This window comes from Neoarius graeffei, chromosome 10 (assembly GCF_027579695.1).
Source record: "Neoarius graeffei isolate fNeoGra1 chromosome 10, fNeoGra1.pri, whole genome shotgun sequence".
Classification (NCBI taxonomy): Eukaryota; Metazoa; Chordata; class Actinopteri; order Siluriformes; family Ariidae; genus Neoarius; species Neoarius graeffei.
In genome coordinates, this window is record NC_083578.1 from 21,380,285 (window position 1) to 21,394,112 (window position 13,828).

General features: G+C 41.1%; 1 protein-coding gene across 1 annotated transcript; it reads left to right on the forward strand.

Moving 5' to 3' along the window:
- Positions 1–5,091: 5,091 nt before the first annotated feature.
- Positions 5,092–7,143, forward strand: her3 (hairy-related 3). The gene is made up of 4 exons (XM_060930747.1): positions 5,092–5,187; positions 5,260–5,355; positions 6,405–6,486; positions 6,585–7,143. The coding sequence occupies exons 1-4, from the start codon at positions 5,134–5,136 to the stop codon at positions 6,956–6,958; spliced, it is 606 nt and encodes a 201-aa protein (XP_060786730.1). The 5' UTR covers positions 5,092–5,133; the 3' UTR covers positions 6,959–7,143.
- The last annotated feature ends 6,685 nt before the right edge of the window (positions 7,144–13,828 follow it).

Genomic DNA, 13,828 nt, shown 5'->3' on the forward strand with positions numbered 1-13,828 from the left:
TCTAGCTGCAAATGTCTGGTTTTTGGTGCAATATCTCCATAGGTGTATAGTAGGGTGACCAGATTTCCCTAGTCTGAAACCGGGACACTTTTGCGCGCGACCATGCTCGTGCACGCACACCTTTTTTTTACGTAAACGTGACACTCAGAGAGGTGCTCTTATCATTTTGTTGAAGCTCACATTTATCAACATCTCACATGAAATAAAACAAACAGGCATTTTGTTATCTAGTAGCATAGTGGTATACAGATCAGTTCAATTATGGTCAGACAACAGATTTTGTAATGGCTGAGAATAGGCGAGGCTATGTCCATAGGCCAAATTTAAACTGATTTATTTCACCTGTTTGTGAGAACACCAAGAAGAATGCATATGCACATGTAGGCTATATCTCTAAAATTGTATGCACTATAGCATGAACTTAAAAAGTAGATATGTGACCTCAACATAGCCTAGGTCAGAATCAACCTTACTAACCATTCCCAACAACTGAATGAATAAAGCAAGATGATGTGTACAAAAGTGAACACTTTAATGGAAGGTGCAACAAGCTGTTCAACACAGCAATATGGCCAAACTGTCAGAATGGTATGTTAAACAGAAACAAAAAAGAGACAAGTGATTTGAGAATATACACTCAAACAAAACAGCAATAAAGGAGGAGAGGGGCGACAGCCCGAGGAAAGCCCCCACAGGAGCGCACAGCATTTGCGACATAGGCTACCCAACTCAGTACAAGAACAAAGCACAGGAACAAAGCTAAGGTGACTGTCAATCCACCCACCCTAAACAAAATGCATTAGCCTACGTATACTTACAAGAAGAGTTTTAATGTGATCCTGTATATCGGCGTTACCACCGTGGGCTACGGAGAAGGAACACTTACAGTGTGTGCAGTAGGCTTCGTGCGCATTGTTCTGCACCTCTCGGAGGAAGGGGTAGGTGCCCTGTAAATCTTTGGAAAAGGTACATTTTCTTTTCGGCATAATTGCTGCGGCATTACTGCTGCTAGCTGCTAGGCAAAGAACATTCGCGCCAGTTAATGTTTATTTTATTGTTGCATGGCAACACATTCTGTTGTCTGGAATAATGTGGCTAAATAAACACCCATGCCACAGGGCCAGGGGGCAGTAACCAGGAAAGTTTGCGATTCCTGTCAATTCTTCAAAATAGTAAATGCAGACATTTCTCCGCTAATGATTCCCACGCTGCTCAGTCGCAAACATCGCGGGTGGCGAAAACCGGGACATATCCGTGTCCCCAGACCCGTTGCAACAAGGTAGGCAGACTTGGCAATTGCCTAGGGCCCCAGCCCTCGAAGGGCCCCCGCTGCCAAACGACGGGTTATGTATTCAATAGCAATGACAACTTTTTGAGCGCGGCAGCGCAGCGCCTAATGACACTTGTTGAAATACCCTAGTTCCAAAGGGGGCCCCCTAATGCACAACAGCGCCTCCCTACATGCTTTGGCCGAAAAGTGCAATGACAGTCTGTTGTCAACCCCTCAATGCCCATCTCCGTCCAGTCAAGTGGTTGCAGAGCTCCGCTGCAAAAAAACCCAAAAATCAAATATGAAGCGAAATTACCCCTCAGGGAGCCAGAAGAGAAAGAAGAAAAGGGAAGAGGAAGACAGAAAAAAAACAAGACACTGGTAAGTGAGAATGTACACACTCATTAATACCAAGCGGGTCGACAAGCAAATTTGGTAGCTAGCTTACGTTAATGGTAGTTATCGTGTAGACAGTGTTTATAACAGTGATGTAAACGTTGTCATGCATAACAGGCTTACAAACTTGCAAGGACTGGCCCGCAAGCAGCAGTTTTAGACATTTTGCCCATGATTCTAGTTGTGTATTCTTAAATTTTTATGTGTTTTTCTATACCTTTTGCACTTTTCTGTGTGTGCTGGTTCTTATTAAGATTCTTATTCATGTTTGTAATCATTTAATCACCATTTGAAGTTATTTCTACTTGTGTATATACTGTAAATATTTAGTGTTGTGTTATTTGCACATTTTATATTACTTTGTCTTATTTTCATATTTGATTTTTATATGTGTGTGTGTGTGTGTGTGTGTGTGTGTGTGTGTGTGTGTGTGTGTGTGTATAGTTTGTCTATTCTTGTGTTTAATTGGGTTTGATAATTATTTATAATAATGTAAAGAGTTCATTTATGAAGTAAAAATTGTAAGAATGATTACAATATGTGTGATGTTTATTAAGTCTTCAGTGGGTAGGCGGCCATAAGGCCTTTCGTCGAGGGGGGGATAATTATGGGCCCCAGATCCCCCTTTGCCTAGGGCCCCCAAATAGCTTGAAACGGGCCTGCGTGTCCCGACAGACTTTTGTCGGGACTCGGGACACACAACCCCAAATCGGGACTGTCCCGGTAAAACCGGGACATCTGGTCACCCTAGTATAAGAGGCCCATTTCCAGCAACTATCACTCCAGTGTTCTAATGGTACAATGTGTTTGCTCATTGCCTCAGAAGGCTAATGGATGATTAGAAAACCCTTGTACAATCATGTTAGCACAGCTGAAAACAGTTGAGCTCTTTAGAGAAGCTATAAAACTGACCTTCCTTTGAGCAGATTGAGTTTCTGGAGCATCACATTTGTGGGGTCGATTAAATGCTCAAAATGGCCAGAAAAATATGTCTTGACTACATTTTCTATTCATTTTACAACTTATGGTGGGAAATAAAAGTGTGACTTTTCATGGAAAACACAAAATTGTCTGGGTGACCCCAAACTTTTGAACGGTAGTGTACCTTGTTCCGTAGCTTCTCTAGTTTCACCGAGTTGTCTTGCAATACCATCGCACAACGCCACTTCCAGTTATTCACTGACCAGATGAACACCGCTCAGCTAGAACAAATTTCACCACATACGATCTGAATGAGAGCTAAGTGGAATTTGCTGCAGTGTAAACAGATTGTTAGTGCTCAGTAATCACTCTATTTCGCGCACACACACACCAATTCTCGCTCTGAAGTTATGCTTCATGTGATATACAATGATGATTTTAAAAATAGAAAAAACGAACAACAACAACAAAAAAAACAAAACAAAACAAATGGGGGCATATTTGCAAGTCGCATATTTTTGTCTCCAAAAATGGTCAAAAATTTCTATCACAATCTGGAGCCCTGGATAGGAAGGCTACTGTAACTCAAATAACCACTCTTTACAAATGCGGTAAGCAGAAAAGCATCTTAAAATGCACAACGCAAAACATCGAACCTTGATGGACTACAACATCAGAAGACCACATTGGGTTCCACCATTCCTGTCAGCCAAGCACAAGAATCTGAGGCTATCATGGGCACAGCCTCACTCAGATTTTTGTCGGGACTCGGGACACACAACCCCAAATCGGGACTGTCCCGGTAAAACCGGGACGTCTGGTCACCCTAGTATAAGAGGCCCATTTCCAGCAACTATCACTCCAGTGTTCTAATGGTACAATGTGTTTGCTCATTGCCTCAGAAGGCTAAGGCAGCTGGGCCATAGAAGGTTCACGCTGCACGCTGCACGCTACACGCGTGTAAAGAAAAGTGGACAAACGTAGCATGACTTGCTCTGGGCCATAGAACGGCGTTCACGTTGCACGCTGCACGCTGCACACTTCACGCGTGAAGCGAGAAATGAACATGCCCACTTTTTTCTAGGCGTGAAGATGGAAATTCCAGTCAATGCATGCACGACCCCAAGGTCTCAGCTGAGAGTAATGATGAGCTTTTGTTCTGCTTCGATCGATTTTCTCCAGTTCGTTTGACCTGGCTGTATATGTTCCAGCACGAGGGTCTTCAAGGCATCGTACGTCGTGTATGACATCCTGGTATAATTGAAAAATAGTTCTTCATTGGGATTGTCAAGCAGATTATAGAATGTTCGGTGAAATTCACCACGGGTTTCTCTCAGAAGGAAGTGTTCTCGGCTCCAAATTCTGTTCCTTTTTCTCTTCCTCTGTCTCAGTAAAAGCAGAATGAGGCAATCGTCGTCATCCGAAGAGTCCATATTGTTGGTTACTCGGTCAAAGTAGAACAGACGCAACACGTGAACATCCAAGCATGAAGTTTAATGGCCCAGGGTCCGGTTCTTCACGTGAACGTGTAGCGTGCAGCGTGCAGTGTGCAGCGTGAACCTTCTATGGCCCAGCTGCCTAATGATGAGCTTTTGTTCTGCTTCGATCGATTTTCTCCAGTTCGTTTGACCTGGCTGTATATGTTCCAGCACGAGGGTCTTCAAGGCATCGTACGTCGTGTATGACATCCTGGTATAATTGAAAAATAGTTCTTCATCGGGATTGTCAAGCAGATTATAGAATGTTCGGTGAAATTCACCACGGGTTTCTCTCAGAAGGAAGTGTTCTCGGCTCCAAATTCTGTTCCTTTTTCTCTTCCTCTGTCTCAGTAAAAGCAGAATGAGGCAATCGTCGTCATCCGAAGAGTCCATATTGTTGGTTACTCGGTCAAAGTAGAACAGACACAACACGTGAACATCCAAGCATGAAGTTTAATGGCCCAGGGTCCGGTTCTTCACGTGAACGTGTAGCGTGCAGCGTGCAGTGTGCAGCGTGAACCTTCTATGGCCCAGCTGCCTAATGGATGATTAGAAAACCCTTGTACAATCATGTTAGCACAGCTGAAAACAGTTTGGCTCTTTAGAGAAGCTATAAAACTGACCGCAGATTGAGTTTCTGGAGCATCACATTTGTGGGGTCGATTAAATGCTCAAAATGGCCAGAAAAATGTCTCGACTATATTTTCTATTCATTTTACAACTTATGGTGGTAAATAAAAGTGTGACTTTTCATGGAAAACACAACATTGTCAGGGTGACCCCAAACTTTTGAACGGTAGTGTACATATAAAAAAATTATAACAAAAATAATTTTAGGGGGGAAAAAACAAACAAAAAGACAATAACTTTAAAAGTCTGTAAGGTTCTGAGGTGTAGCTGTCACTCCACAGCTCGATATTCATTGGCTGTAACAAGTCAAGCGGAAGCGCTAAAGGGCGCGCGCCCTATTGACATGTGAACCGGGTGTCACTGTATAAATGCTCCGTGCAGCTCGAGTTCCGACACACGGAACACAAGCGCGCTGGAGTTTACTTGGGCACTGCAAGCATGGTCGCGGCTTCAGAGAGCTTGATAAAGCCAAAAGTTTCAGGAAATAAAAAGGTGAGACAAGTTTAGGACTTTTTTTCCCCTCCTAGGGTGCGGAAACTATTCATAATGATGTGTTTCTTCCAGATTTCTAAACCGCTGATGGAAAAAAAGAGAAGAGCGCGCATTAATACCTGTTTGGATCAGCTGAAAACCCTGCTGGAAAGCTTTTACTCCAACAATGTATGCATTTTTAAATTTGTTTGCTTTACGAATAAATGGTCATTTTATAGTTTTGTTTATCATTTGGATTATCACCTACACTACTGTTCAAAAGTTTGGGGTCACCCAGACAATTATTTTGTGTTTTCCATGAAAAGTCACACTTCTATTTACCACCATAAGTTGTAAAATGAATAGAAAATATAGTCAAGACATATTTTTCTGGCCATTTTGAGCATTTAATCGACCCCACAAATGTGATGCTCCAGAAACTCAATCTGCTCAAAGGAAGGTCAGTTTTATAGCTTCTCTAAAGAGCTCAACTGTTTTCAGCTGTGCTAACATGATTGTACAAGGGTTTTCTAATCATCCATTAGCCTTCTGAGGCAATGAGCAAACACATTGTACCATTACAACACTGGAGTGAGAGTCGCTGGAAATGGGCCTCTATACGGTACACCTATGTAGATATTGCACCAAAAACCAGACGTTTGCAGCTAGAATAGTCATTTACCACATTAGCAATGTATAGAGTGGATTTCTGATTAGTTTAAAGTGATCTTCATTGAAAAGAACAGTGCTTTTCTTTCAAAAATAAGGACATTTCAAAGTGACCCCAAACTTTTGAACGGTAGTGTATATATAAAAGATAAGATGCACTTTATTGTCCCCAAAGGGAAATTCGTCTTGGACTTCATTGCTGCTACAATGCTGCTTACATAGAGAATAAATAGATGAACAATACACATACCAACATATACAGACACACACTTGCAGGTAAACATAGAAACATATTAGAACACTGAAGTGATAGTTGCTGGAAATGGGCCTCTATACACCTATGTAGATATTGCACCAAAAACCAGACATTTAGTAGAATTTAGCTAGAATAGTCATTTAACACATATAGATACCACGTATAGAGTGTATTTCTGATTAGTTTAAAGTGATCTTCATTGAAAAGAACAGTGCTTTTCTTTCAAAAATAAGGACATTTCAAAGTGACCCCAAACTTTTGAACAGTAGTGTAAATGTAGTAATGTCGTATTACTTTTTTTTTTTTTTTTTAGATCCGGAAACGGAAATTTGAAAAAGCGGACATTTTGGAATTAACAGTGAAGCACCTGAAACATCTTCAGAACAATGAGAGAGGTTCGTATTCGAGCAAAATGCGTTATAAAACTGTAGTGTCACAGACTGGGATATATGGACTGGTGAAATGATCAGGTTTTATTTCCTTTCTCCCACAGTATTCTCCGTTAACCCTGCTGTTACTGAGTATCAGGCCGGTTTCAGGACTTGCATAGCAGGTGTGCAGCACTATCTCCTCATGAGCAACGCAAACCCTGGGCTCAGGTCTAACGCGCAGGCGCACCTGAATAACGCCCTCCTTTGCCTCAACCAGCGGTTTCCGGATTCCAGCACCGCGGACAGCGACGCCTTGAATTCTCGCGCGCCCACGTCGCCTCGTACTGACGTCATGCTGCGCGTCTCTGAAACAGTGAAAGCGTCTCAAAGCTCCGAACGGAAACAGACTGGAATCTCCAGCAAAGACCAAACAGCACACAAGCGAAGCTGTAGTGCTCCTACAAACTTACAGCAAAATTACTGGAGGCCTTGGTAGCATCTTCTAGACCTTCTGACTCCTTGTAGATGTTTATAGATAGACTATCATCAACAAATCGTTTATTATTATTTACTATTATAGAGATATAGATTTGTAATCATTGTGTTGAATTACTAGATCATATTTTTGGATAAAGCTTGTGTAAATGTCTATTTTTATAATAAATCTTTTTTTTTTTTAAATCATGTCATCTCTTTGTACCTGTGTAAAAGTAGCAGATAGGCTACATGGCAGAGATCTCATCTCATCTCATTATCTCAAGCCGCTTTATCCTTCTACAGGGTCGCAGGGAAGCTGGAGCCCATCCCAGCTGACCACGGGCGAAAGGCGGGGCACACCCCGGACAAGTTGCCAGGTCATCACAGGGCTGACACATAGACACAGACAACCATTCACACTCACATTCACACCTACGGTCAATTTAGAGTCACCAGTTAACCTAACCTGCATGTCTTTGGACTGTGGGGGAAACCGGAGCACCCGGAGGAAACCCATGCGGACACGGGGAGAACATGCAAACTCCACACAGAAAGGCCCTCGTCGGCCCCGGGGTCGAACCCAGGACCTTCTTGCTGTGAGGCGACAGCGCTAACCACTACACCACCGTGCCGCCCACATGGCAGAGATGTTCCCTTAATTATTAGGTCTGCATTTTGATTGAATTTGCAAGTTCTTCATGTAGGAAAACAACATGGAAATGTTGCTTGCTGATAGTTTTCCAACATACTTTCTCAGCAGTTTTGACTACAAATTGATATCACACTGAAACAACCAAAGGAGGGAAAAAAAAACCCTTTTAGGTCAATAGGCTAAGTGGGATGTCATTATCAGTTGTCTTTTGCAATAAGGAAGGTACTGTAACCCCCCCAAAAAAGCCCAAACTGCACATTAGTCACTGGAGCAAATCTTTTATACCCTTAAGAAGTATCTTCCATCTGGAATTATGAATTATTCTGTACTTTTAAAATATATTTGAGGCACATTCATGCATTTGGATTATTATTATGTATTTTTATTTGGGGGGGATTTTGCAGGTAGTTTTCCAACACACGTTCTCAGCAATTTTGACTACAAATCAATATCACACCGAAACAACCGGGGGGGGGGGGGGACCTTTTAGGTCAACAGGCTAAGTGGGATGTCATTATCAGCTGTCTTTTGCAATAAGGAAGGTACTGTAACCCCCCCAAAAAGCCCAAACTGCACATTAATCACTGGAGCAAATCTTTTATACCCTTAAGAAGTATCTTCCATCTGGAATTATGAATTATTCTGTACTTTTAAAATATATTTGAGGCACATTCATGCATTTGGATTATTATTATTATTTATTTTTATTTGGGGGGGGGGGGGGGGGGGGGTTTGCAGGTAGTTTTCCAACACACATTCTCAGCAATTTTGACTACAAATCAATATCACACCGAAACAACCGGGGGGGGGGGGGGGGGGGGGGACCTTTTAGGTCAACAGGCTAAGTGGGATGTCATTATCAGTTGTCTTTCGCAAAAGTACTGTAACAAAAAAAAAAGACCAAACTGCACATTTTAGTCATTGGAGTGAATTTGTTTTATACCTTAATAAGTATCTTCTATCTGGAACTATGAATTATTCTGTACTTTTAAAATATATTTGAGGTACATTCATGAATTTGGATTTTTTTTGGGGGGGGGGATTTTAGATAAAATTGTAAAAAAAAAAAAAAAGCAACAATGAAAGGTACAGTATATGATTCCCCCCAGTATAAGAACAGGGTGGTCCCTTGAATAAGCAACAAGCATGTATTCACAATTCTACCAACAAACTGGTGACAAGAAAGCCACCATAAAGTATCTCAGTGAAGTGCTGCATCACCATAGAGGTTTAAACCAGAGAGGTTTAAATGGATCATGGCATAAATTCTGTACTTCAGTCATCACCAAACCTCTTCCTTGAGAGGTTCTTCTACCTTCCAGGTTTCATCTCCAACCAAAATCTAACTCACTTGTTTTAGCTGATCAAGAACCTCTTAAGGCAAAGATTAGATGGTCAGGTCGGCATGATTATGGTTAGAACTAAAGTCTTAAGGAAGGAACAGGGTCCGTGACCATTGCTGTACCGCATTAACAAAATGCAGATGTTTAACCAAGGCTCTATTTTGCATTTTACATAGAGATGTATGATATTCAATACCAAAATGTGCTACATATCCGACATGTATAAGAATTTACAGTTAGAAAACGGGTTCTGTGATGTAAACGTCATGCTCATTGGTTCACGTCAGACCCAACAGAGTAGAATAAAGCTGAGGAGGATGGCACCATGCGGTGAGGAGAATCACTGGCACGCCTCTGCCTCTTTTTACTGGCCTATTCACAAGCAGCTGTGTGCTAAGGACACTTCAAGGGGTAACTATCCAACACTATCCAACGCCATAAAAAATGGCATCATCTGTTGTTTTTTTTCCCCTCACCATTTGAAAAGTTGTCTACAGTGGAAGAAACGGAAACACCACCCTGAAACACATTCAATATGTTTATACCGAAATATTTCCAATGTGCCTTTAGGAACAAAAATAAATGTTCAGCCTGTGTCAATTTAGAAATATTTTGTAAATTAAATTAGCAGCACATTCCTACAGTAATAATACATTTTTACTAGTAAAAATGTAATATTCATTAAAATACTGTATTGTGTAAAATCTACACCATGCACACTTATGTTTTGAAGTTTATAAAGATGCCTATGAACTTACAGTGTCTTGCAAAAGTATTCATCCCCCTTGGTGGTTGTCCTGTTTTGTTGTATTACAAGCTGAAATTGAAATGGATTTTTTGAGGATTAGCACCATTTGATTTACACAGCATGCCTACCACTTTAAAGGTGCACATTGTTTTTTTTTTTTTAACTTTTTTTTATTGTGACACAAACAATAATTAAGATGAAAAACCATAAAGCTGGAGTGTGCATAGGTATTCACTCCCTTTCATACAAAACCCCTAAATAAGAGCTGCTCCAACCAATTCACTTCATAAGTCACAAAATTAGTTGATTAAGATCCACCTGTGTGCAATCAAAGTGTCACATGATCTGTCACATGATGTCTGTATAACCAAGGAGCCTCCAAACAGGTCAGAGACAAAGTTGTGGAGAAGTATAGATCAGGGTTGGGTTATAAAAAAAAAAATCCCAAACTTTGAATATCCCACAGAGCACCATTAAATCCTTTATAGCAAAATGGAAAGAATATGGCACCACTACAAACCTGAAAAGAGAAGGCCGCCCACCAAAACTCACAGACCAGGCAAGGAGGGCATTAATCAGAGATGCAACAAAGACACCAAAGATAACACTGAAGGAGCTGCAAAGATCCACATTGGAGATGGGAGTATCTGTCCATAGGACCACTTTAAGCCGTACATGCCACTGAGTGTGGTTTTATGGAAGAGTGGCCAGAAAAAAAGTCATTGCTTCAAGAAAAAAATAAAAGTTTGGAGTTTGCCCAACAGCATGTGGCAGACTCCCCAAACACATGGAAGAAGATTCTCTGGTCAGAATTGATCTTTTTGGCCATCATGGGAAACACCATGCATGGTGCAAACCCAACACCCTGAAAACACCATTCGTACAGTGAAGCATGGTGGTGGCAGCATCATGCTGTTGGGATATTTTTCATCTGCAGGGACAGGAAAGCTGGTCAGGACTGAAGGAATTTGTTCTTGTGTGTGAATGTGTTTGTAAGTGTGTTTTTAATTTCTGTTGAAGCCGTGTCTAAGACAAATTTCTGTTTTTTTACTGAAGAACAGACAATAAAGTTTCTAATAATAAAAAAGGAAAGATGGATGGCACTAAATACAGGGCAATTCTGGATGAAAACCTGTTTGAGTCGGCCAGAGGTTTGAGACTGGGACGAAGGTTCATGGTCCAGCAGGACAATGACCCTAAACACACTGCTAAAGCTACACTGGAGTGGTTTAAAGGGAAACATTTAAATGTTTTGGAATGGCCTAATCAAAGCCCAGACCTCTATCCAACTGAGAATCTGTGACATAACTTGAAGATTGCTGTACACCAACGCAACCCATCTAACTTGAAGGAGTTGGAGCAGTTTTGGTTTGAGGAATGAGCAAAAATCCCAGTGGCTAGGTGTGCTAAGCTAATAGAGACATACCCCAAGAGACTTGTAGCTGTAATTGCAGGAAAAGGTGGCTCTACAAAGTATTAACTTTGGGGGGGTGAATACCTATGCACACTCCAGATTTCTGTTTGGTTTTTTTTTCACCTTAATTATTATTTGTGTCACAATAAAATAAATAAATAAATAAATAAAAATTTTCACCTTTAAAGTGGTAGGCATGCTGTGTAAATCAAATGGTGCTAACCCCCCAAAATCCATTTTAATTCCAGCTTGTGATTCAACAAAACAGGACAAATACCAAGCGGGATGAATACTTTTGCAAGACACCGTACAAGCCTGTTTGATTTTTTGTTGGCCTGATGGAAAAGCAGCAGGGCTGAAGATTGGAGATTGGAGGGCAAAGTATAAAACCTTTGATTAGCATTATAGTGTGTTCAGTCAAGTGCTCTGAAAAGCAGACTATTATTTACTGCACACAAATCCCAGGGTCTCCTTGAGGATAGCAATGCAGTCTTAAAAACAATAACTCTAACTTGGAGAAACACAATCACCATTGGATTTCAATTATATCCACATGCTTTCTTTTGTATATTAAATAGATGAGTATTACTGCATGGTGGAATTAAAGCAAAGAGCCCTCTTTCCAACAGTCTCAGAAATAATGGTACCAATGGTACTGGATTGTTCCTTTTCACTTTTGTCGCCAAACACACCAAAAAAATTCAAGTTTCATCCGACCATAAACCATAATACACTACAGTTTAAATGGTCCTTGGTGAGACTCAGGCACTGAATCTTATTGGATGCTCTCATGAAGTTCTTCCAAACAGCTTGATATGGAAGTGGTGTTTTGCAATTGAGTTTATAATTTTTTTCCTCCTTTTTTTGCAACCACAATAATCAAGTCAACTGTGATATTTTGGGTTCCTTTTCCCCTCCTTTATCATTCAACTCACTGTGTACAGGGACAGCATGCTCATAAATCCAATTCCTGGCAAATTTCCAACTGGATCAGTGATGTGAAATTTTGTGTTCTGGAGGAAACTGTGTATTACAGTCAGTGGGAGAAAAGAGGGATGAAGCATAACAGGTTGCACCACCAGATGAATAAAATCAGAGAAAAGCATACACTGTCAGAAATGGGTACAGTAGGAGTCCATTTCTGTTCCCCAAGGTACAATCTGCACTAATGTACCCCATATAGCTTCTTACTGGACCTCAAGCTAACTATGTGTACCTTTTTAGTGTCTTGCAAAAGTATTCATCCCCCTTGGTGTTTGTCCTGTTTTGTCGCATTACAAGCTGGAATTAAAATTGATTTTTAGAGAGTGAGTGCCATTTGATTTACACAACATGCCTACCACTTTAAAGGTGAACATTGTTTTTTATTATTGTGACAGAAACAATAATTTAGATGAAAAAAACAGAAATCTGGAGTATGCATTGGTGTTCACCCCCACCCCCCACCCCCCAAAGTCAATACTTTGTAGAGCCACCTTTTGCTGCAATTACCGTTGCAAGTCTCTTGGGGTATGTCTCTATTAGCTTAGCATGTCTAGCCACTGGGATTTTTGCCCATTCCTCAAGGCAAAACCGCTCCAATTCCTTCAAGTTAGATGGGTTGCGTTGGTGTACAGCAATCTTCAAGTTATGTCAGAGATTCTCAATTGGATAGAGGTCTGGGCTTCATCTTTCCTTCAGTGCTGACCAGCTTTCCTGTCCCTGCAGATGAAAAACATCCCCACAGCATGATGCTGCCACCACCATGCTTTGCCATAGGAACAGAGTTCTCAGGGTGTTGGGTTTGCGCCACACATGGTATTCCATGATGGCCAAAAAGATCAATTTGAGTCTCATTTGACCAGAGAATCTTCTTCCATGTGTTTGGGGAGTCTGACACATGCTGTTGGGCAAACTCCAAACATGTTTTCTTAAGCAATGGCTTTTTTCTGGCCACTCTTCCATAAAGCCCTACTCTGTGGAGTGTACGGCTTAAAGTGGTCCCATGGACAGATCCTCCCATTTCCACTGTGAATCTTTGCAGCTCCTTCAGTGTTATCTTTGGTGTCTTTGTTGCATCTCTGATTAATGCCCTCCTTGCCCGGTCTGTGAGTTTTAGTGGGTGGCCTTCTCTTTTCAGGTTTGTAGTGGTGCCATATTCTTTCCATTTTGCTTTAATGGTGCTCTGTGGGATATTCAAAGTTTGGGATATTTTTTTATAACCCAACCCTGATCTATACTTCTCCACAACTTTGTCTCTGACCTGTTTGGAGGCTCCTTGGTTTTCATGTTGCTTGCTTAGTAGTGTTGCAGAGTCAGGGTCCTTCCAGAACAGGTTGATTTATACAGACATCATGTGACAGATCATGTGACACTTTGATTGCACACAGGAGGATCTTAATCAGATATGAAGTGAATTGGTTGGACCAGCTCTTATTTAGGGGTTTCATACGAAAGGGGGTGAATACCTATGCACACTCCGGACTTCTGTTTTTTTTTTGTCTTAATTATTGTTTGTGTTACAATAAAATAATTTGCACCTTTAAAGTGGTAGGCATGTTGTGTAAATCAAATGGTGCTAATCTTCCAAAAATCCACTTTAATTTCAGCTTGTAATGCAACGAAACAGGACAAACACCAAGGGGGATGAATACTTTTGCAAGACACTGTATGTTCCCAAGAAGTATATAAAGGATACAAATAAGTACTTTAGAGGGTACCACCCCAGTGACAAGCCGTTGTACTCCTAAAGG

What these genes read in the sequence shown, in the direction of transcription:
- her3 (XM_060930747.1), top strand. Translation starts at nt 5,134, where the DNA reads ATGGTCGCGGCTTCAGAGAGCTTGATAAAGCCAAAAGTTTCAGGAAAT. An exon ending in AAGTTTCAGGAAATAAAAAG is followed by an intron (nt 5,188 to 5,259) that starts GTGAGACAAGTT and finishes TGTTTCTTCCAG; the next exon opens with ATTTCTAAACCGCTGATGGA. An exon ending in AAAGCTTTTACTCCAACAAT is followed by an intron (nt 5,356 to 6,404) that starts GTATGCATTTTT and finishes TTTTTTTTTTAG; the next exon opens with ATCCGGAAACGGAAATTTGA.